At 46.3% G+C, this 25282-nt stretch overlaps 1 protein-coding gene across 2 annotated transcripts in view; it reads right to left on the reverse strand.

The window, feature by feature from the left end:
- LOC138580922 (serine protease 27-like) overlaps nt 1–25282 on the reverse strand; it is a 241614-nt gene that overhangs the window by 215079 nt on the left and 1253 nt on the right. The window contains exons 1-2 of one of the 2 annotated variants that reach the window (XR_011304376.1): nt 20944–21724; nt 13689–13715 (exon numbers count right to left, since the gene is read on the reverse strand). Coding sequence is in view for 1 of the 2 variants with exons in the window: in XM_069651854.1 (XP_069507955.1) it covers nt 13689–13715 (27 nt within the window). In the remaining variant the exon portion in view is untranslated. Of the gene's footprint in view, nt 1–13688; nt 13716–20943; nt 21725–25282 lie in introns of those variants that run through there. The other variant, XM_069651854.1, reaches the window with a different exon arrangement.

Here is a 25282-nt window from a genome sequence, read left to right on the forward strand (position 1 = left end):
GGGTGAATTGCCACAAGGGGAAAAGTGATTATATTCTCTCTTGTTGAAACCATATCAGTTTATTTCTGTGCTGCATTCTTTCCATCATTGTTTTTCCTTGAAACCATAAAAGCATTCTCAGCTACCTTATCCTTCCTATACCAACTCCTAAGTGATTACAAAAGTGTGCTAGTGTCATATTATCCATTGTTGATCACTGTCATATTCATAAGTGAGCGATCAAATATTAATTTATTATAAAAGTGTGATATTTATATATATATTGTTTAATTTTCAAATAAATCTTTTAATTTGCAAAACAAACCTACTTCTTGGCTCAGTGAGGTCAGGGGGATTCAAAGAGAGGGACGTTATACAAGGGTTTATCATCCAGATCTATGAACTTGTCATAAAAATATATAATTAAGGGCTTCCCTTGGGCATCCCAGACTCGGCATTGACTTAGTCGGAGTGCTGAATTGAAGTCGCTTAAGACGATGAGAGGTGTGAAGGCGTGAGGGGGAGAGTAGGGGACTAGCCTATCTTTAAGAAACAGGGCCACACCACGGAAAGTATGATGTGCAATGCACAGTGGTTTGAAGGGGTTATAGGTCAAAGGATTGACTCAAAAAGGTCAAATGACAAAAGGGTCGAGTCAAAAGGACCAAAAAAAGGGTTGAATATTTTTTTTTAATTATTTTTCTTTCTTTTTTGGGGGGTCCCACCTCAAACCCCTGTTTATGGTGTAAAAACACCTTTTTTTTACCTATACTAATGCAAAAAAAAATATACATTTAAAAAAAAAATCGACCCTTTTGTTTTCGGTCGTTTTGACTCGACCCTTTTGTCATTCGACCTTTTGAGTCGATCCTTTGACCGGACACTGTTTGAAGGCTATGCACAGCAAAATGGGAAGCCACTGCAATGAGCCAGAAGTGGAGAGGCAGGATGGGGGGATCTAGGTGCCCCAGTGAGACTGCTGGCGGAGGCACTCTTCCCAATCGGCTGCCCATCGGGCGAGATAGGCATCAAGACCTAGACACAGGAAACTACGCAATCCAGATGAGGTGACCTGGGGACCGAAAGTAATGCAAGAATGGGTGTCTCCGCCGGCAACAGAATCTATCTAGGAACAAGCGCGAGCTCGCTGCCATTTCCCAAACTAGGGTTGTTGACTGAAGAACCTGAAGGGGAGGGGAACCCACAGAGGGTTTCAGAGCTCACGGCTATGACCACCAATGAGAACCTCACTCTGGTCAGTGCAAAGTGTCAGTTTGCAATTCCCAATCCAGTTACTTTGTCCTTCCACCACTATTTAAAAAGGGTGATGTCATCATATTTGTCCTGGCCTAATCACTGCAGGTTCTTGGTCCAGGGCCAAGAAAATCAATACGATGTTAGTAACATGTCAGCCCAGAGGTAGAAAAAGCGATTTTGTGAGAATTAAATGGTTCCTTAGGATCACAACTAGGCTTTTCGAGAAGGAAGAGCAGTATGGCATCCTTCGGGGCAGGGGATAGAATGCCCACCAGGAGGGAGACATACAGAACAGTGACAGGCGGGGTGGTGGGGGGAAGGGCTGAGCTTCTGGGAACTACTTAAGAGGGGAGCTGGCTTAAGTTCCAGAAAGTAACCGAGCTACTACATATTCCGAAATGGGGTGGAGTTTATGTGAGGGTATAGACTGGGGATAGCATAGAAAAAAGGAAAATGAAAATGCGATTGTGAGACCGAGGCAGTGTTTACAGTGATGTGAGCATGGGCGCATAAACATTTATCATCAAGGAAGTAGGACCTATCTCAAGGGCCGGCCCTTAAACTGCCCTGCAAGCTTTCTGAAGTCAGAGTGCGTGCTCTCCGACCACAGAAAGAAATGATCGGACTTCTTTCTGAAGTCAGAGTTCATGGGCTAAGACTTCAGAAAGCATGGTTCTTGTTGCAGCAGTGCTGTTCTAGAATGTTACTTTCTTTCTGGCCCCAGCCCCACTGCCCATGACAGGAAACCAGGAAGCACTCCCTGCTTCCTGGTTTCCTGTCTGCGCTGTGGAAGCGGGAGTCTGCTGTGCGCGGGAGACGGAATGGAGGCCTTCGAGGCGAAGACCGAAGACGGAGCAGGTAAGTGAAAAACAAAAAGATTTTTGTTTTGTGTGTGTGTGTGTATGCGCATGTGTGTATGTATGTAGGTATGTATTTGTGATGGGGGATGGTCTCATAGACAAGGCTTATTCATGATTGCTTGGTTCACATGCTCCGTGCCTTTATTGCCCGTGCCCTTATTTAAACTATGGGCCTTTCTTGAATTGTGGTAATAAAATCAAGAAGTGGGAAAGCATGTTGTGGAAAAGAGTAACCATATGTTTAACTACAGCGTGAACTGTAGAGCATTGAGCCGCTGAACTGGTGGGGACTTACAGTATGCTAAAACCAGTCTGCGCGAGGGGCACACCCAAAAATCTGGGCACTGGGGCTGGCACTGCCTATCTCCCCAGAGAGCAGATACATTATTTGACAGAGCTTTAGAATGCTTCAACAGGGGAGAATGTTTGAATAGGAATATTTTTAGACGAATGAATGAGAGTAGTGAAGGTGGCAATGATGGCGCAGCCCAACAGCCTGCAGTAAAAGAGGACTTACTGTCTAGGGCCCTCTGTACCGACAGAGTGCATTCCGTTAAATGCAGTACTGTAGTGCCCCTATCCTAAGTGAGAGATTGAGCCCTCTCAGATACAGAGACGGAAGTGTAATATAAATCATCTATACGTTGTACCACTCCTTCGTTTGCTTTTTACAGAGCGTACCTTCAGTTCAAAGGCTCAGGAAGCACGTCCTGCCGTGTTTTCTTTCTCTTGAGCCAAATATAAAATCAGCTCAGGCCGCACATTCAAGCACTGCCAGTTTCACAGGCTCAATCCATGGCTCTGCAGCCTGAGCACCTTGACGACCTGCAAGTCCATTTCTTTTATCAACAGTAGAGCCTTTCATATGCATGATGGAATATTTCCAATTGAAAGACGACCTCGCAAAGTGCAGCTACGATAGTTAAAATGAGCAGCACAAAGCACCGTTTTAAAGATCTGTTCATATTGATGACGTCTACTAGCCTGACATGCAAAAAATGTAAGTTGCTTTTATGTCACTAATCTATTGCGCCATGGTTAACGCCGGTAATTTACCGGATCCGCCATCGTGACATGGGGAATTACCGCCCCATTCCAAGGTTGGTGGGGCGGTAATTCCCCATTTACCATTGGCCCTTCCCCATTCCCATTTTTGCCCCATAGGGCTCAATGGGGATAGGGAAGGCGGTAATTACGGTACCGCAAAATGCGGTACCGTAATCACCTTCAAGGTCCCTTTGCGGGTCCTTACCTTAACCAGCCGTTAAGGTCGGGACCCGCAAAGGGACCTCGTAATCAGGCGTTAAGGGATTACCGGTACCCTTACCGGTACCGGTAATCTCTTAACGCCAGGGTCGTAATGTGGGCCATAGTCTCAGCAGCCAGCCAGTTCTCTCCGCTAGAATCCTTTGTACACTAACGGTGGCAGAGCCAACATTACGTTTCTCCAATGTTGCTGCCTCTCACAGCCCTGGCTTGATCCATGCAGGGTGCTACCCCACCGGAGAATGAGTGAAACTCTTTGCTCTGTCCTTTTATGCTATTGTATTGCATCTTTCATAGCACACCTTTTTTACTTTCTAGGAGCTTCAGGATCTTTAAGCAGTCGGGTAGGGGACTAATGTGGTAGCAGGCGACCAGGGTTCGATTGCTTTCTCACAATGTTGAGCTGTCTGGGGCAGTAGTCAATGTGTACTCAAGGTTGCCATGGTACTTGTTTGGGTGGTTCTCTGTGGGGCTGTCAGAGTGGTACTTAAGGAGAATGGGGAGTTGTGCTGGTGTATCTGTGGTTGGTTAGTTTGGTGTTTTTGGAAATGTAGGGCATGGATGTGCATTCGGTTGGTGTATGTTTCATTGTGGAACCTTTGGTTTTTCGCTGTACAGGTTGTGTGCTGTGATATCATTTCAGTTAGGGTGGGAGGTAGAGTGATTTTGAAGCAGCTGTTGTTACGTTATTTTTGTCAAATCAATGGCGAACTTCATTGCAATGGCACACCATACAAGAGTGTGAATTTGAGGCTTTCAAAGTGCACTTGAAACAGCAACAGCACACAGAAAATGGAAGCCTTTTGTTTCAGTTTGTTTTTGACAGCGACTGACAGGGAATCAAGGACCAGACAAGGGCTGGACCAGAGGGGAAGCTCACAAGGGAGCGAAGGATCAGAAGAGAGTGGCTCACCAAAACAGGCAAGGAACAGAGGGGCAACGCCCTGAGGGACACCTAACCACAGAGCTTTAGTTTTGGCTATTAGGTGGTGCTTATAAACTGAACGTATTGCACTGGCGTAAAGCTATGAAGGAGAGGAAATGTGAATGAGGACACAAAATTTGAGGGTTTGCTTTAGTTATTTACCAACCCATTGACTGTCCAGGGTCAGTGTGATGCCTATTGATATTGACATTGATATTTTATTTCTATCGCGCTCATACACAAGTGTTTCAGAGCGCGACAAGGCAAGGGAAGGGGAACAGGGGAGAACAAAAACAACGATCTTACTAGGCCCAGTGACATTGAGAACGTGCAAGTGCAGGGTAGAGCGGGAAGGGGGAGAAGTGCATGGAAGGGGGAACAAAAGGAGAGTGCGGAGCGAGAAGGAAAAAACAAAAATAATAATAAAATAATTAATAAAAAGGCAACAAACAATCGGAGTGCAGCCAGCAAGTGGCAAGTGCTGGGTTTATTGCAGCAGGCCATGTAGGTCTGAAAGTGAAGGAAGAAAAGGGGAGGGCTGTATGGGTACAGATACAGACCCCAGTACAGGGGGTGGCCCGGAGGCAGTGCGTGAGGGTGGCAAGATGAGCAGGTACCTGGGCCCAGGGGACAGAGGGTGGCCAGGAGCATGGTGCCGAGGGAAAGTAGCATCAACAGGGGAGAGGAGGGGAGAAGGCAGAAGCAAAGAGGAAGGTTTTGAGGTGCTTCCGGAACCGGAGATGGTTTATGGCCATCCCCACCCACTACTGGTTCCTCCCGCCCTGCCCAAAACGCATCTTGTCTTTGTTTCAGCTCTATCAAACTTGACCTGTCAGTGTTATTTCTAATTATTCTACTGAGAGTTAAGAGTTAATGGCTTAATTACAACCCCAGATTTTAAAAACAAATGTCTTAAACAAGGGTGCCTTGAACAACTTGATTTATATATGTTCCACACACTGAGGTCCTTCCTAAACAAACGTTGACAAAGTCAGCATTTCTGGTTTGTGTAAAGGTGTTAGGTACATGCCAGGCACTCATATGCATAGATAATCTCACTATGTGCCAGCTGTTGCCTCTTATGGTTAGGTAGTACCATTATGGCAGTGCCCGGAAAATGGCTATCCCATTTCTACACAAACACCAGCTTTGCTGTTTTTGCCAATGTTTTGATTCAATTGAAGTGACTACAGCCAGATGATTACTGGCAACTGCAAAGTGTATTGAATTGAATTGATATTTTATTTGTATCGCGCTCGTACACAAGTGTTTCAGAGCGCGACAAGGCAAGGGAGGGGAGCAAGGGAGAACAAAAACAACGATCTTACTAGCCTAGTGACATTGAGACCGTGCAAGTGCATGCGAGAGGAAAAGGGTAAAAGTGCATGGAAGGGGGGAGAAGTGGAAAGTGCTGAGCATAGGAAAAAATGATAAATAATAAATAATAAAAGCAACAAACAGTGATGGTTCAGCCACCAAGTGGCAAGTGCTGGGTTTAGGTCAGCCGTCAGGTTGTGTCTGGTAAGGGCCGAAAAGCGGGGGTGGGAGGCTCTGTATGGTAACAGATACAGACCCCAGTGCAAGGGATTGCCAGGAGGCAGTGCGGGTGGGTGGCAGGGTGAGCAGGTACCTGGGCCCGGAAGTCAGAGGGTAGGCCAGGTGCACAGTGCTGAGAGAGAGCAGATCAGCAGGGGAGAGAAGGGGCGAAGGCAGAAGCAAAGAGGAAGGTCTTCAGGTGCTTCCGGAACTGGAGATGGTTCTCCTCAAGTTTCAGAGTGGCAGGGAGGCTGTCCAGAGGGAGGCCCCAGTCCAAGACAGGAATCTACCCCCATCTAATTTCTTTGAAAAACGACTGACCCTGAGGGAGTTAGAGGTGGAGTTGGAGGAGCGAAGAGCTCGAGAGGGGAGGTATTTACGGAGGGACAGCTGAAGGTATTTTGGACCCAGGCCCCAAAAAGCCAAGTGGACAATGCAAAGGGTTTTGAATTTTAGGACAGGAGAGATACAATCCCAGGGCTTGAGGCCATGGACAAGACTCGCAGTCCTGTTCTGGATAAGTTGCAAAGGGTGGAGAGTAGAAGCAGGTAGATTTAGAAAGAGGCTGTTACAATAGTACAGCCTAGAGAGGATCAGGGTTCGGGAGACAGTGAGCTTCTGGTGGAAGTAGGGGCAAGGCAGAGTACCTCAGAGGAGGTGCAGTATGAAATTTGACTTTTTAGAGACATCAGAGATGTGGGCAGAGAAGGAAAGCATGGAGTCAAAGATGATCTCGAGGTTCTTAGCCTCGCAGATGGGAGTAGGAGGAGGGCCAAGGAAGGAGGGCCAGAGCGTGAGGGGAAAGGAGGGTGAAGGTGTGCGGATGAGGAGGATCTCCATCTTGCAGGCATTCAGACAGAGATCGTTGGCGGCACACCAATCCTGAATGTCAGATAGACAATCAGAAATGAGAGACGGAGAGGAGGTGGCCGAGAAAAGCCTGAAAATGAGTAGAGTATCGTCAGTATAGTACTGAAAATTGGAGCAGAAAATGGCAATGCAGTGGGGCAGTGGGCGAGAGTTGCCAGGTATTGGTTGAAGAGCCAGGGTGAGAGGTTAGACGCCTGGGGAACACCACAGGTACAAATGGAGATAGATGAAAGGAAGGACCCGAGTTAGACCTGGGAGGGTTGATCAGAGAGGAAAGAGGTCAGCCAGACCAGGGCTTGATCAATGATACCCAGGTTGTCACAGAGACGGTTGAGCAGGATGGCATGGTTGACCGTGTCAAAGGCAGAAGAGAGGTCAAGTAGATGAGGACAGAGGAGTTTAAGTATCAGTATGGGCTTGCTCAAAGTACAGAATTTATTTTTTGTTCAATTACTGTTAGTGACAATTAAACGTATTCCAAAGGAGAAAAGGATACAGTAATTTAAAATGAGTATTGAACGCTCCCCTGTCATAGATAGGTTAACTTCCTGTACTCCTTATGTAGGAAAATTAATTTTTTACCTACTGACAATGTATAGAGCCCTTCACAGTTCAAATTGTATTGGCAATCAAACTATGTCCAAACTAGCATTGTAATTGTGTGCTCTAGTGTAAATGTTGATTCACAGATAACACTTATAAACATGTTCTACAGAGAAGTGTGCCAAAAGGTATCTGGTTAAATTTGCATGCACAATTGTAGGACAGATTTCTATTTATGAATATGTTGTTTTGCCATTTCTTTCGGGGGTGAATCTAGTGCCATTAGTTTATTATTCCAGCCAATGTCTAGTCTGGCCACAATACCAAAAGAGCCATTGAACATTGCAAAGCAAAGGTCAGATCCCGACCTGCCCAGCACTATAATTCCCCTAACACTCCCCTCTCCTCCCCCATCTGACCCGCCATCCCATTCCCTCCTTTTTGGTTGCAGCCAGAGTACCACTACTTCCTTTTTTCCACTTCCATCACTGCTCATAGATGTGCTCATGCGGGCCTGTGCCCTCCTGAGGAGGGGTCTCTCTCTTTAGTGGTTCAGATTGCATTCTGGGTCACGCAGTCCTGCCCTACTCAGCTTGGGTGCATACCAATAGAGCATTCAGAGGAATGTATCTACGTGAAGGCGATTTTGTTGGGTGAGTCAGCAGTGGCGTGTCCAGACTCTTTTGACTGGGGTGGCCCAAGTGGGGCACTGACTTATTCAGGGGGGCATGAAGTACGAACACACACACACACACATAATTATCATAGTTTAGAATAATGGGGTGGCACCTGTTGTGGCCAATCAGATTTCAGGGATAACACGCGTCACCCCAAACCACTCCTGGACACGCAGCTGTGAGGTAGGGTGTCACATGTAGTTATGTGCGACCATATCAATTAAGCGTCAAAACAGACCTGTTTGTCAAGGGAAAATAGAGAGTGTACCCTAAATAATTTGGTAACAGTCTAGATGATATACATTTTGGGGCTCACTTTAGGTATGGTAGTCATTCCCCAGAAAGGACAGAGTCTCTGAACGCAGTCCTCTGCATGAGGTCATGTCTATTTAGTTACCCAGCGCATGTGATAAGGGTTAACTTTTCTAGAACTGTTGAAACCTATACTTGGGGTAAAGGGCACTGGCTCACTTTAAGCCCCACACAAGCAGCAGGGTGTACCCGTTAGGTTATTGGTCAGCGCAGCGCTCCCTAATTTCTAGTGCCTTAAACCTGGGCCTTTGCATACAACCCTGTTAAGCTACTGGTTGTGGTAGGCATACCATGGGAATCCAGGCCGTTACCGGCTTCCCTTGTCTGATTTCTCCCTGACCAGTAAACCAATGCTAATGTCGGCCGTCAAGCGCATGCATGGCAGCTGGCGTTATAATGAATCTGTAAGGATTGGTCCTGGTTTTTAAAGGTGTAATAATCAGGTGTGAATGCATTGGGATTCAAGATTCTCTGCCTGTGAGACGATTAGATAGGGATGGAGATGGTGGCAGGGTTTCTGCACAGTGCAGGAGTCAGTGGGCCTCATTACATGGTTGCCGGTCCGGACACAACGGTACTGGTAAGCTTGTGTTCGGACGGGCAAACTCCGAGTTGTGCCACGGGTGCCTTTCATTCCGACAGGTCTGCCCTGGCGGAATGAAAAGCACCCGCGAGCACTGCATGCCTGTAGCACCGGCACCGTTATTAACGGTGCTGGTACTACAGGCATCCCTATTCCCATTGAATCCTATGGGGCTGAAATGGGAATGGGGATATACCGGCACCGGCACCCGTGAAAGGGCAATTACCGGATCCGGCGGGGCCGTAATACCCCGGTAATTGCCCATTCGTGGGTGCCGGATTTCCATGCCGGTATGGAGGTAGCCTTGCCGATTTTACCGGCAAGGCTACCAAGTGGATTTTATGTTCCCTACCTTAGCGCCGTCTGACAAACCCATTTAATATGGAACACAGGGTTGCCAAACAGTGCCGGAGCTTGTCTCTGCCTGTTTTTTTACCATCCATTAACTTTTGTGCCTCAGTGAAAATGAGGCTTTTCATGACTTTTTTGCTAGTCCAATTGTAGTAGAGAAAGTGTGAGGGCTCGATTTTGATAGGCTCCCAGAGCTCTGTTGCTGTCATTACAACTTTTAAAGACACTTATGCGGTAGCGATCCATTGTGATTCTTCAAAACATTCCTTTTAAAAAGACCAATGAAAGTGGGTGATATGTTTCGAAATGGCAAATTTGTGGCCCTGGAGGACATACTGAGCACGTTTGGAGGTGGCCAACTCAGGACACTTCAATATTACCGCATGAGATCGGCGTTCCAAAAGAAATGGCCACTGTTCCCGGATGAACCCCAACCGCACCCATGTCCGCAGATGGTGACGGCTGTGGGAGGCCTGGGAATTTCTAAACTATACACGGCGGTACAGACTCACACCCCCACTGTAAACCATGTAAAAGAAAAATGGGAAAGGGATCTGCAGGCGCCCATAGAGGACGAGAAGTGGAATAGATATTGCTTGCTGACAAAGGGGGTCTCTCTGAACGCTGGCTTACGATTAATCCAATTCAAGATCCTGATTAGGCTACACTACACCCCAAACAAAATAGCGAAATTTACTCCTGGTGCATCAGACACATGCCCCAAATGTAACATGCCACAGGCAGGAGAGTTTCATATGTGTTGGGAATGTCGGGTGGTATGGAGCTTCTGGAAAGAAGTTGCTGAAATGTTGGGAGAAATTACACAGATTCCCCCAGACCTGAAGCCCCAGAAATATCTATTTGGGGACATAGGCAAATGCTCCGAAAAAAGTAGACGATTTTTGAATGTAACCTGTGCAATTGCCAAAAAATGTATTCTGTTGAAGTGGAAAAGCGCGAGCCCACCCATCATGAACACATTTCTTCGCGAACTTACATGTGTTAATGAGGCGGAAGAACAGTATGTGATGACCCGACCCACAGCCTGCAGACCCAAAGATATATGGTTCCCATTCAGGACTTATTTGTGTAACCTGTCCTCGGATGACAATGAATCGTTGTAAGACTAAGCAAATGTCATGATCATGTTTTCATAATTTTGTTGTATAAGTATTGTGCGGGTTGAGAAGTGCTGTGTATCCCTGTGTGACCACCAATAAAAAGAGTTAAAAAAAATAATAATAAGACCCGGGTGTCATTGCTTCTGTTTGGCATAGCAACAGGCAGTGGATGTCACATGACCGTGGGACTTTGTCTAAGCAGCATTTTTTGGTATGAAATAAATGAAAATGAAATAAAATGCAGGAGGAGCGTCGGTATTGAAAGAGACTTTCAAATGTCCCTTACTTGAGACGCTCTTGTCAGATTATAATTCTACTCTGTCAGATTATAAATCTACACTTATTTCCCCTATTCAGTTCAATTTAAGATTATCTGGACATAGCACAAGTTACAACATATTTTTCCACCATTTTCGTGTAAAAGTTTGTAATACAAATTCAAATACACATTTATAAATTAACTAGCCTCAATTTACTAAGGCATTGATAAAATGATAAAATCAACAAGACAATAAAACGGCCCATTGAAGAATAACTATTCGTCTAGACCTTAATTCATAAAATAGAACACATGAGTGGGCAAAATAAAGTACCCAAGTGGCTGTCTAGAGATAGACATAGATAGAGTTAAATCACGCAGGCAGCCGGGAGCTCTCAATTTATCAACCAATTAGCTCTGCATATTTTGTCCTTTGGCCCAGACTCTAAAAAGGTCTGAGAACCTCAATACTTCATGGGGATGGTGGGATGGGTCGTATATGGACAATACAGTACTGCGGGCGTCGGCAACGTGTGGCTCTCCAGATGTTTAAGACTACACATCACTTGAACCCGTCACCATTGACTATGTTCACTGGGGCTGATGGGAATTGTAGTCCAAAACTCTGGAGAGCCAAAGTGTGTACATTACTGTGTGAGACCGTGTGTAGCCTCTAGCATTCAGGTCCGCTCTGCCCTGTGAGGATGTGAGCGTGTTACTGCCATCAAATGACAGTACCTCACTATATGATGCTGCACCTGGCATATGATGGTACAGTTCATTTGGGGCTGTTTTGGGGTGTGTGACGGCTGTTGTTCGAGCATTTGTGGCTGCTCTTTGGCGTGTGATGGTTGCTCTTGGGTGTGTGATGGCTGATGTTCGAGCATTTGTGGCTGCTCTTTGGCATGTGATGGCTGCTCTTGGGTGTCTGATGGCTGATGTTCGAACATTTGTGGCTGCTCTTGGGTGTGTGATGGCTGATGTTCGAACATTTGTGACTGCTCTTGGGTGTGTGATGGCTGACGTTCGAACATGTGTGGCTGTTCTTGGGTGTGTGATGGCTGATGTTCGAAAATTTGTGGCTGCTCTTGGATTTGTGATGGCAGATGTTCGAGCATTTGTGGCTGCTCTTTGCGTGTGATGGCTGCTCTTGAGTGTGTGATGGCTGATGTTGGAGTATTTGTGGCTGCTTTTGGGTGTGTGATGGCTGATGTTCGAGCATTTGTGGCTGCTCTTTGCGTGTGGTGGCTGCTCTTGGGTGTGTGATGGCTGGTGTTGGAGTATTTGTGGTTGCTTTTGGGTGTGTGATGGCTGATGTTCGAGCATTTGTGGCTGCTCTTTGCATGTGATGGCTGCTCTTGCTTGTGTGATGGCTGGTGTTGGAGTATTTGTGGCTGCTCTTTGAATGTGATGGCTGCTCTTGGGTGTTTCTGATGCCTGATGTTCGAGCATTTGTGGCTGCTCTTTGCGTGTGATGGCTGCTCTTAGGTGTGTGATGGCAGATGTTGGAGTATTTGTGGCTGCTCTTTGCGTGTGATGGCTGCTCTTGGGTGTGTGATAGCTGGTGTTGGAGTATTTGTGGTTGATTTTGGGTGTGTGATGGCTGATGTTCGAGCATTTGTGGCTGCTCTTTGCGTGTCATGGCTGCTCTTGGGTGTGTGATGGCTGATGTTGGAGTATTTGTGGCTGCTCTTTGCGGGTGATGGCTGCTCTTGGGTGTGTGATGGCTGATGCTCGAGCATTTGTGACTGCTCTTCACGTGTGATGGCTGCTCTTGGGTGTGTGATGGCTGATGTTGGAGTATTTGTGGTTGCTTTTGGGTGTCTGATGGCTGATGTTCGAGCATTTGTGGCTGCTCTTTGCATGTGATGGCGGCTCTTGGGTGTGTGATGGCTGATGTTGGAGTATTTGTGGCTGCTCTTTGCGGGTGATGGCTGCTCTTGGGTGTGTGATGGCTGATGTTGTAGTATTTGTGGCTGCTCTTTGCGGCTGATGGCTGCTCTTGGGTGTGTGATGGCTGATGTTCGAGCATTTGTGGCTGCTCTTCGCGTGTGATGGCTGCTCTTGGGTGTGTGATGGCTGATGTTGGAGTATTTGTGGCTGCTCTGCGTGTGATGGCTGCTCTTGGGTGTGTGATGGCTGATGTTCGAGCATTTGTGACTGCTCTTCACGTGTGATGGCTGCTCTTGGGTGTGTGATGGCTGATGTTGGAGTATTTGTGGTTGCTTTTGGGTGTCTGATGGCTGATGTTCGAGCATTTGTGGCTGCTCTTTGCATGTGATGGCGGCTCTTGGGTGTGTGATGGCTGATGTTGGAGTATTTGTGGTTGATTTTGGGTGTCTGATGGCTGATGTTCGAGCATTTGTGGCTGCTCTTTGCGGGTGATGGCTGCTCTTGGGTGTGTGATGGCTGATGTTGTAGTATTTGTGGCTGCTCTTTGCGGCTGATGGCTGCTCTTGGGTGTGTGATGGCTGATGTTCGAGCATTTGTGGCTGCTCTTCGCGTGTGATGGCTGCTCTTGGGTGTGTGATGGCTGATGTTGGAGTATTTGTGGTTGCTTTGGGGTGTGTGATGGCTGATGTTCGAGCATTTGAGGCTGCTTTTGGGTGTGTTATGGCTGTTGTTTGAGCATTTGTGGCTGCTCTTTGCGCGTGATGGCTGCTTTTGGGCGTGTGATGGCTGCTCTTGGGTGTGTGATGGCTGATGTTCGAGCATTTGTGGCTGCTCTTTGGCGTGTGATGGCTGCTCTTGGGTGTGTGATGGCTGATGTTGGAGCTTTTGTGGCTGCTCTGCGTGTGATGGCTGCTCTTGGGTGTTTGATGGCTGATGTGCGAGCATTTGTGGCTGCTCTTTGGCGTGTGATGGCTGCTCTTGGGTGTGTGATGGCTGATGTTGGAGCTTTTGTGGCTGCTCTGCGCGTGATGGCTGCTCTTGGGTTTGTGATGGCTGATGTGCGAGCATTTGTGGCTGCTATTTGCGTGTGATGGCTGCGCTTGCGTGTGTGATGGCTGATGTTTGAGCATTTGTGGTTGCTTTTGGGTGTTTGATGGCTGTCTGCTATCGTCTTCGTCAATGCTTCACCTGTCTTTCCTCCATTCACTAGGAAAGCATATAAAAGTGGCTGTCAACCTTTAAAGAGAATCTCTTACCTGCATGACTCGCAATGTCTTGAACACCTGGAAAAAGGAGAAGGATATTTTTATAATGACATTTACAATTCTCTCATTTCACGTGCAGTCACTAGACTTATTTAATGGATAGAAACACCTGAAATATTTATATTTTTTACTAAAGAATAACATAAAAGATGCAAGATGAGATAGGAAACAACTTCTCTGAGTCTTAGAAAGTGGTACTCAAAATGCTGAATCTGGTGAAGAATTTCAGATAGTTACTGCATGTGGATTGCAAGACATTGCTCAACTTAGACCGTTCCAGTTTTCTGCAGGGCATGGGCAAAGGTGAACTCATCCGCCTTCGGGTCATTCAAAATAGCGCGGCTCGAGTGGTCATGAGTCTGCATAGGTCTGATCATGTGACATTGGCATGGATATCCTTGCACTGGCTTCCAATCGGAAAGCGGATTACGTTTCAGATGCTGTGCATTACTCATGCCGGCCTCTATGGGAAAAGTCCTTCCTATCTTTCAAATCAACAAGTACCAATTTACAAAATAGTAGCTAACACAATATTTTATGTTATTTGTGTATGGCATTAGGCTTGCCTTGCTGTTTTCACAGTTGGAGTGCTGATGCAGAAAAGAAGAAGTATTTCACAGGTAGGAAAAGCATGTCAACATGTTTTAGCTACGGTTGACACTGGGATAACCATGTTTTCTGTGCACAAGATGGATACCAACCTGACAGTGTGCAATGTTGTGCAACATTGCTAGCGATGGTATTGCTGGAATTGCATGGCAATGCTTAACTGGGGGTAACACTAATACTAGAGCACTCAATTGTATGGCATAAACAATGTGTTATTAACTGGAATGGGAACACTTAAACTGGCTTGGTAATGTAAAAAGGTCCATACCATTTGTTTACAGCACATCTGGTTTATTGACTGGACCTCAGACACATTTGGGAGTACTCTGGTGTATTGAAGCATCGCCCAAGGCAATTGGCACATTGCATATCCAATGAGCAACTCACTGAGTATTTGAGCACCACTTAAATACACGTTGGTATCCTGATGAGTTGCAGCAAATTCTGATTGTTTTTTAACTACCATACCCACGAAGAGCCATGTGCATTATGAAATCTTCTGTCACATTATTTAAGGCAAGTGTAATTCCAGCAAGAAATTATATGCGTAGGAAATTATGTAAGGGATGGCAGTGGCACACTTTACCCACCACTTGCCTTAATGATGGAAGCATATTTGTGCCGTAGTAGGAGATCGGAACATACATGATTTGCTGCTGCAAAATGGCCCTGTGTACTGTCGGTAACCTGGCATCTCTGGTCGTAGAATATTTTGGATTCTCCTCTGAGAACTTCTTGTATCTTAGGTCTTTAACTACAACTTTTCTTGAAATGTGTGCTGGAAAATACACCATTTCTATTCCTTGTTACAAAACATTTTCACAAGGCGGAACCCCCTGCACGCACCAGACCACCCATTTGTGAGTCGGGCCCACTCGCTCCCACTTTGCTATAACACACATTTAAACTCCACCACCTTAAAATTTCACAGCTTCCACTGGAAATGGTTAATCCCTGGATTATCCTAAACCTTGTCTAGATGAATCTCTGGAAAAGTTAGAATGTTTTGAGAATTCGAACCACATGAAGTTTGGATGATTTCAGCAGTATCCAGACTAGTTCACCTAGCACTACGAACATTATGCTGTTCTGGTGCAGAAACAGTTCTACATTGCTAATAGAATATCCTCGGACATTCGTAAAGTTAAAGTATATTTTCCTTCAGGTTTGTATCTACTGCCAGACTCATTGACCGCATGGCAAATGCAGGAAAAAGGTGGAAAAGAAACCCTGCATCTTTTACTCCGCACCCACCAATTGTCCGGTGGAAGGGAGCAAGGGATCTCCATAGGTGGATGTGCACACAACACATTCATGTTGATTCTAATGACAAGAGAACCATCATGAATGTTTTGGGGGAGTTTCTTAAACCCTCCTATATCAGAGGCAGTCCACTGCAAAAACAATTGGTGAGGCGATAATGGATCTTGCAGATGATTATTACAGGCAGTATATGGGGCTACGCCACTTGTATGTGGCAAGAGCGTGTTGCCTTCCTCGTCCTTGAAAAGACTGACTTGGTTGAAAAAATTCCAACACAGAAGAGAAGCTGCTTTATGGGTGCAGTGTTTATAATATGAGTTGCCTTAGGTGATGTGGCACCAAGACGATTATCCAGGATCCAGGTTTACCAACAGGATAATCACCATCTGTTCATGAGTTGTGATGGTGACCCGAGTTTGCTCTCAGCGCCAACTCTACTGCACGCCAACGGAATGTGCCTCCTCCCCAGTGAGTATAGAGGAAAAATCTGGGCAACACAAAAATGTGATGCGCCAAGAATCTAGTCCAAATACTCTGATTCTCTTCTTGTGACGAAATGTTTATTGCTCCACAGGTGTGCAATGATGGGCAGTTGTTAAACTGCCTACTCAGCTCTCACAGAGCTACAAAACAACTGTGATCCCAGTCATAAAGGCAAAACAGGCACAGGTAAGACTTAAATTCCCATTGCAGTTTGTGGTAACATAAGCCCGGGTAGACAACACCCTTAGGAAGGGTGTGAATGTGAAGCAATCCAAACATCAGCAGGACAACAGTCCAAAATAAAGGAATATTCAATCAAGGTCCTATACAAATATATATATATATATATATATGCTTGAAATAGACACACCATTATGCAATAATAAAAAAACTGTGCTAGAAAACACTAACAAAACCCCACTCCTGCAAAGGAAGACTGAGAAATGCAAAATATAGTGAAGCAAGCACTCTGGATACGTAGCGGGGGAAATGAAATACATTACTTCAAAGATAGTAAAAAGGATATGTCTTTGGGAAAAAGAGCAAAGGGGGGCTTAACCAGCCTCTACGGCCCTAACAAATTTGCCAGGGGGGAAGGGGCCTTCAATCAGTACCTTTATTTGTTCGTGGGGGTTTGACAGCATCGAACCAGTCTTCTTATCATTATTGTTAATGTTGCGCAAGTGGGTCAGATTAAGTTTGGATGCTGCGAGTCACAGTGATCCTATGGGAAGAAGTTGTTGAGTCTGGTTTGAACTGGGGCTTGTTGCGTTTTAATGCAGTGTTTGAAGGATTTGGGTTGAAGGAGACACCAAGGTCGGTTCGGCGTTTGGGCTTTGGTCAGTGACGAAGTTGCTGGTGCTTTGAGCACTGTTTGAAACTTGGGGGTTTGAAGACTTCCACAGCGGTAAGCTTCTTATTCGAGCAGGGGCAATTGGCATGCTCAGTTTGCACGGTCGTGGTGAACTGGTTCAAGGAGCAGCAACAGCAGTTCAAAGAGGTTTGTGTGAAGAAGTGTCAAAGGGAGCACTGTGGTGTTTTCAGAAGTGTTCATTTTCTAGAGTTCATTTCAGTCATCCAAGAATTGGCAGCCGCTTCGTTGGCCTATTTATTCGATGACTTTGTTTTTGACTTGATGTTCGAGTTTAAGCAATCGATGTTTAGGTCGCCACAGATGATAATTTGGGCTATGCTTGAGTTTTCCATTATAGTGTCCAAAAGTGTAGTCACCTGATCAATGAATTGAAGCATGCCTGTTGCGATTTGGTTCCAGTAAAGATTAATTATATATTGGAACTCAGTTCTGCAGGTATCAGGGAACCTCACTTTAGCAGTTTGTATATATGCTGAGACATTCATTGTCTCTACTATTCTAAGGTCACGATCTTTGTTTACCGCTATCAAAAGCCCAGACATAGGCCTGCCTTTTAGGGGTTTAACTGCTGGATTTGCTACTATCTCGAAAGAGGGGGAGATAGGGCAAGTCGTTAGCCATGTTTCCTGTAAACATATAAGGTCCAAATTTCGCATCTAGGGAGATTTGAATAGGTGGACAAATCCTTGTGTGTTCCACGATCCACAATTGAAGTGCCGGTACGCACTCCATTCCGGGCGTTAGTTGCAATGTTTGTTGTTAAGATTTGCAGCCAGCCATGCCAAATTTTCCTTTTCTAAATCGCTTTTAGATAAGTCTCTGTCATTTATGTTTAGACCTTTAATTGTTATTTGAATTTGATCATTTTCAAAGGACTGAATTAATTCTTTATCTTCAGGTTTTGTCATGATTTCAAATCTGGGCCTTTAAGTATTTTGTGAGCTGTACTCATGGTTATGGGTTTCTGTAGGGTTTTCTGATTTTTGTCGTACATGTTATTGAGAGAAGACTCTGATGCTCTGACATCTTGGCACTGGGGATATAAATCAAAACCCAATGACAGCAATGCCGGTACTGCATCTAGTAATATGTCTCAAATTATACTAGATGCAAGGTGCAAAGTCACCATGTCATTTCTTTTCTCGCAGTGAAACTGCACTATTTTCAGGTCATCGGAGCGAAGCATTCGCAAACTGGGTAGTAAATAGAATAGCTTGGATAAGTACTGCCGATTTAATATCAAGTTATCACAAGAGTCCAGTCTATCCAGAATTAGTTTTTCGAAAGATGATACCTTTTTCGTTATTTTAGAATTTGCCACGTTGCGTTTAAGTGTAGACTGTGTTACATCTAAGGAATGTCCATGTGGGGACTGAGGCTTGGAGGACATATGACATGATTCCGTAGTAGAGATCATTTCAGTATTTGTAGAGATGTAAGATTCCTTCGGTTGATTGATTTCTCGTTTGGTTTCATTAGTTCTCTTTGCCAATATTTTCAGGCATTTTTCTGCCATGGTTAGAAATGGCGAATCAGGTTCGTTATTCAGTTCTGTATTCGTTGCAAGCAGGACTAACAATCGTACATATTTGTCGTGGTCTCAATGGTTTGGAGACTCCTGATAGGAAATCAGGCCAAGACTTATCTACACAGCTATTGCCAGAGTTTGTCTGAGCCATTTCAACTTGCGGCATATCAGAGCTCTTGGTCGAAGAATCAAACTGCTCAATTTTAGGGTTTTCTTCAAAATCTTCATATGTTGATAAGTTTATCAGATCAGATTCAGCATTCTGTATCGCCTCAGAAGGGTTTGATACGGCGCTGGAGCTTTCAGTTTCCTGCAATGGGTTTAAGCTTGGAGGGGTAGAGACTTTGCATCCAGTGTTATGAACTGTTAAATTTACTGTTTTTAAATTGCACAAACATTTCCTAGAACCATTTCCACGTCTGGATTTGGTGGCAGGTTGATTTTTAGACTTTTTTCTACAAGTTGCAGTTTTCCCAAATGCAAATGTAGGGACTGGGACTGGCGGACATTGGGTCCCTTTGAAGATGTCATATACCTCTGAAAGTTTGGAAGTAGATGAGTCACCTGTACATGCCGATGCTTTGCCATCTTTGGAGTTTTTTTCTTGAGGCAACAAATTCTTCCTGAGGATGAAGCTGCTTGAGGGTCTGCAAGTGCAAGGTTGCTAGATTGGCGGCTAATTTCAAGCGCCTCGTCAAAGGAAGTAACAATTTGCTGAGTGAGGTCCTTGTCTCGTGTGTTAGACACTAAGTCAACTGCAGAGTGCAGCAAGTGAGAGCTTGAAGACCTGTCGAGTTTCTTTGCTGGTTGAGAAGTCATAGAGGGATCATTTCTTGACTTTCGCTTTTTCATTGTGGATGGCAATGTTGAAAGACTGCAATCATCATGCAGCAACATGGAATTTGCAGGTCAAAGCGTCAAGCACCCGGTCTTTTTCTTTATGCACCTTATCAAAAGGGATTAGTTCTGAGTCAAAACTCAACGCACTTCACAGGATTTTTCTGGAAAAGTTTCAGAGCTTCATACGCCATGCGCCACTTCTGCCAAAACTTTTTTATCCTCGTTGTTGTTTGAAGTATAGCCAGAAATAGAGTTTAACATTTGGTCGATTTTACAGTTCATGGAGTTTAGGTCGTCTTTGCAGACAATTCCTTTCCTTTCCATTTCTATTATTTTTGTGTTAAGGAGTGCAGTCAGTGTCGAGGGATCCTTGATATTTTCATTCATGTGCTCGTAAAGTTTGAGAAAGGGTGCAATGGAAATTCCCATAGATGCTATAATCATAGACTGTAGTTCTTTAGGGATAGATGGGTCCCGAGCAGCATCGAGGTTCCAGTTGGTACGTGCCTGTTTTAATGGATAAGTGTGCCTACTTGACCTAATTTTGGGATACGGGAGCTCCACGATTGAAGAATCAGAAGAAGAGGTTTCTGAGGCAGAAAAGTGTTGGAAATGTTGAGGTTTTTATTCAGTTGCCTTTGGGAGGCCCTCAGCATGTTCTGGGGAAGAGATCCCATGACATATTTTAGTGTTCCTCATCACAGATTTCTGAGTGACTTTCAGTTTTTTCACTTGAGAACATTGCAGAGGTGGTGAACTGTTTATGTGAGTACGTCTGCGTTTCGCCCCCACAATGACTCTGGTTGTAGAATTAGACAGAGGGTTTGGGGCAATGGCTCGGGCATCTTGTGTGATCTGTTCATTCATGTGCGAAAGAATTGCCTCAGGCGCCGGCTCTACATGCCGATTTTGCTGAGCTTTATTTATTAGTGCTAGATCGAAGATTAGCTTGTTTGCAATAGCAAGTGAGTTTCTGCGAGTCTCGGGGCCGTGTGCAGTACATAAGTCGTTGGAAAGTTTAAGGTTTGCTGATGAGGAGGTGATCGGTGCGTCAGTAAATGAACAGTTTTTTTGAAAAACCTCATCGCAAAAGTTATGGCATATTTTTTCCAGAGGTGTAGCCGAAGCACTAAGGTAAATGGAGCGGTTTTGTTTGGGTGAGGCTACGTCACGAATAGGCATTGAACCTGGGTTTAGTGTGAGCGTAGTAGGGCACTCCTCGCCACCACCTACTGGTGTAAGTTCAGAGGCAATAAGTCTTTCTTGAGGTTTGGTGATACGAGAGACTAACACGACAATTTTAGCTGCACCAGTTTCAGGGTTGTTATTGAATTCTGCAGCTTCAGAACAGTGTTGGTGCGTGCATCTGTCTTCCATTTCGCTACCACTTTCTAAAGGCTCAGACACAGGCGCAGGCACAAGTGCTGCTGTATTAGATTCCAGAGGTAAATAAGGAGCGGAGATGCAAATAATATGCTCGCAGTATTCGCAGAGAATTGTATATTTGCAGATCGCATACTTTCATTTCTGCTAGTATCTGTGTTAGAGTTGTCAAGCGACTCAGACGCAGATACAGTAAGTGCAGCAGGCGCGGTGATCAAACAATTATCAGCATCAGCATCTCTGTCTTGCATGCATGTTGTACTTACTTTAGCTGAAGTGGAGCCGTAGCTTTGAACTGCTGTCTGTTTTGCGGGGTCGTGCTGTGAATCTGAAGATTTCCATTTCTTTGTCTGTGCACGCGTCTTGGAGAGGTGCATGGCAATAGGTGGGATCGAATCGGGTAACAGGAGGGTTGGCAGATCATCTCTGCAGCTGCTGTGCCTGTCCAGGACAGCCTTCACCACAAACCGCCAGAACAGCAGAACAGCACAAAACTCGCCCTTTCGCCGCAAGGGCGTGGAGGCAGCTTTCTTAAAGTCAGCTGGCCCTGCTGACTTAAAGGCACACGCACCTCCGGATGTTATTATGGATGTTGCAGAAAACAGTCACTCGTAATAAGGATCACGGTTCTCTCTCGCCAGGTAGCACTTCACAGTATCTCCACAGCAGAACAGCACAAAACTCGCCCTTTCGCCGAGGGCTGATGTTTCTCCCCTACGCATGTTTGCTTGGATTGACAGCGTGCTCTCCAAAAGGCAGTCGGCATCCCCTGCCATCTCACAAAGATCCTGATTTCAAAATTCCTGCTTTCACATTCCTCATAAACCTCACTATTCCCAGATTAGGAATAATTCACGCTAGTGAAGTCTGTTTCCCACACTTAATGGGCACCTCCTTCACAAGTCTCGGATGTTGAACTCCGATTTGGGAACTACAACCACTGCTCACGCGTCACCGTCTGGGAGAGGGAAAGAGGGCAGTTATTGGGCATGTAACGCACAGAAAGGGGGTTTACTACTTGTATTTATGTAAAGTTTTCCCAGTGTATTCGCTTCTTGAAGTGTTCCATCACTAGTCTTACTTCCGTGGTTATGCAACGCCGTGTTTTGGTGCAGCGCTTTGGGCGCCGGCCGCTGCGGCGCAGCACTTTTGGTGCCGGTCCCTTTTAGGCACAAACTGTTGGCCTGCACGCCGAGATATTTATGCTTTACTTAAATATATTGTCAACCAAAGCACGGGAAAGTGAAGTGCCTTGGTTGACAGTATAGTTAAGCAAATAGTAGCCGCTCAGCCCATGGAGCTGCACGGTGAGTGCACCTTCCATGCAGAACTAGGTTGCTGTGCCCTGCAATGCAAACAATAACATCCAACATATTTCTGCATGGAGGGTTGGTTGACAATATATTTAACCAAAACATAAATGTCTCGGCATGCAGGTCCCCATGCCCCTACGTCTCTGCGCCAGGCTGACCGCGGCCAACAGAGGACGCCTAAAAGGGATGCGTGCCAAAAGCGGCACGCCGAAACAGCCGGCGCCCAAAGCGATGCGCCGGACTATCCGGCTTTGGTTGTAACTGACTTCATTGGCTGCTCTTTGCACTTCTCTATCATTCCTGTTATGTGTAGCGACTAGATTATGGCGCTAGATAGGTCGAGGGAAACAGTTTAATTTGCTGTTCATGGACAGCTGACCTGCACAGCTTTATCACGCCTACCACCCGGTGCAGAATAGATTATGCACGAGCTCGACGATCCTTTTTACATGATTCACAACGTCCTTGAGAATAACCGATAGAAACACTGCAGCAGACCTTGTCGTTAACCGATATCATGCTCTGGCCTATATTTCTTAATCCGTTTCCTCTAAATATAGTAACCAGAGGCATTGCTAGGGCGGGCTGAGGGGCCAATAGCCCCTGGTCTTTTGGTTGAAGCCCCGGATAGAAGCTCAGGATCTGCAACCAAAAGGCTATAGCAATCCCCGAGTCCCAATAGTCCCAACATTAGTGTAGCCCCAGATCTTTTCTAGACCTAGCAACACCCCTGATAGGAACCTCAAGCTCCTAATGGTGTCCCACATTGAGCCTCGTTACGAGTGTGCCGGTCCGGTAACAACGGTGCTGATAAGGCTACCGGCACCGTTGTTACTGGACCGGCACACTCCAAGTCTGCGGGCGGCTGCCGCCCCGCCCGCCAGGTCTCGCCTGGCGGGCGGGACTGCAGCCGCTCGCAGACTTTCATGGAAGCACCAGCACCGTTATTAACAGTGCCGGTGCTTCCGTCATCCCCATTCCCATTAACATTTTTCCAGCGCCTGACTTCCAGGAACACCGGGGTCATAATCCCTGGGTGTTTTCGTGAAGCCGGGTGCCGGAAAAATACACAAGTCCGGCGGCAGCCTGCCGGTTTTACCGGCACGGCTACCGCCAAACTCGTAAAGAGGCCCATTGGGTCAGACATGGCGGGCGGGACGGCAGCCGCCCACAGACTCACAGTGTGCTTGTCTGGTCACAACGGTGCGGGTAGGCTTACCCGCAACGTTGTTACCGGACCGACACACTCGTAAAGAGGCTCATTATCTTGTAAATAAAACATATCCCCAGGCATAGCTCTCAACTCACACCATTTTGATAGGTGTCACCCGCCTTAAAATGAGATCTTTCACCCACTGAGCTCCTTACACGCCCATTCACTTTAATGGGCTCTCACCCGCCCAAAATGAAATCTGCTGTTTTCACCCACCTAGGGGACTTGAAGGGTCGAGAGGTATCCTCCAGGACTCTTACATTAGGAACAAGGTATTGATTAGTATAGCAGCTGTGCCAGTTAGATGATATGTAGCTCCCTTGATTGCTTGTTGGGGACCGGAGGGGGGGGGGAGCGCACCATAGGTGGATAGTCCAGAAAGTGACCATGCTTCCCCCGTGAAACCCTCCTCTAGAACCATAAACAGTAATGCCAGTGCATGCAAAGATGATTCCGGTAGACGTCACTCACGCATTGCCTCATCAATCTGTCCCACATTTCCCCTTTCTGATCAACCTACTAGATATAGAAACTCTACTCAAGGGGGGCACTTTCTTCCATCGAGGAACACAAAGCCCCATAACCACTCAATGAGTTTTGCAACACAGCTCAGCAGCAGCAGAGAGGGGATCCCTGAAGTAATGGGGTTCTCAGGCTCAGACACCACGCTGCAGTCAGGAGGTAAGTTGCTGGGTAAGTTTATTCCCGGACTGTGAGCACAAGTAAGATTGATGGACAGAAATACTGAGACATCCAACTCAGCCAGCACAGCCACTCCAACTGTCACGGTAAGTACCCATAGAACCCAGTCACACCAATATCCCAGGTACCATGTGACATCACACCTTTCTGCATCCACACACAGAGGCCCATTACAAGAATCCCCCCGCCCCCACTTTCCCCTATGAGGATCGCCTGCCACTGTCTTTCCCTTCACAGTAAACAGGACCTTCACTCGTTCTAGGTGTCTGCATTTCCTGCTTGTCAGTCCCTGCTCTTGCTCTGGTCTCTGTCTTTCTTGTGGTTGTTGGCCTCCCAGACGTCCATATATCCCACTTTGCTTCTTCCATCACTCTCCCGTCTTGAGCTTTCATGAAACACTGCTGCAGTGTAGAATGAGCCACACGGGTGTATGCTTTCACGCTGTGTTCCCTCCTCCCCTGTGTGGTATCATCATTGGGGGCCTGTGTCTTGTAAGTGACAGAGGAACAGTATCGATTATTCTCTCTGAGGGTTTCGGGATATTCTGGGTTTATGGAGCAGGGCCAAACCTATAATTAACTTGTCTGCCATTTTGAAGTTTAGTTTTCTCCCTCTGACCTTCCCTGGTTGCGCTTGTGCTAGGCTCAGAGCTCCTGTTCAGGGTGTGACTTAGGTGCTGGATTCACCCTGGATACGTTCTGTAAACACCTAGGGCCTCATTACGACAATTGCGGAATGGGTTAACGGGCACCGCTAATGGTGGCGGACCCATTAAACCCATTCTGCCTCATTACGAGGTTCCCTCGCGGGACCCGATGTGGATGTCTGGTTTTACCAGACGTCCAGAGCGGGTCCCGCGAGGGGACCAGGGAGCCAACAACGGGCCGGTCGGAATCGGCCCGTTGTTAGCTCCCGCACCCATTCCCATTGAGCCCTATGGTGGCTCAGATGGGAATGGAGAAGGTCCGGGCCCCGGTTCCCTGTAGGAGGAATTACCGGGCCCTCCAAACTCGGAATGGCCCGGTAATTCCCCATTCAGGGAACCCAGACCCGGACATGGTTTTGGAGGCAGCACCTCTAAAGTCGTAATGAGGCCCATAGTGTCAATGTCCATGTGGTGCGTGGGGTGATATTGAATTATTGTACCCCCGGAGGGGGAATCTCTTTATGGGAAAAAAAACACTCCAGAAACTTTGCTTTCTGCAATGTAGTTTCAGCATTCATGAAGTCGTGATTTGTAACATTGTATCTGTAGAGCTGCAGAGTTCACTGTGGGTCCCACAAACCTGGTGTAATCACTTCTTTGATGTATCATGTGAAACTACAACTGTTTAAAATCAGACTCTGAAGGGCACTGATCTCCCTTAAAGGGAAAGG

Source organism: Ambystoma mexicanum, chromosome 3p (assembly GCF_040938575.1).
Source record: "Ambystoma mexicanum isolate Mex_15411 chromosome 3p, UKY_AmexF1_1, whole genome shotgun sequence".
In the NCBI taxonomy this organism is placed as follows: Eukaryota; Metazoa; Chordata; class Amphibia; order Caudata; family Ambystomatidae; genus Ambystoma; species Ambystoma mexicanum.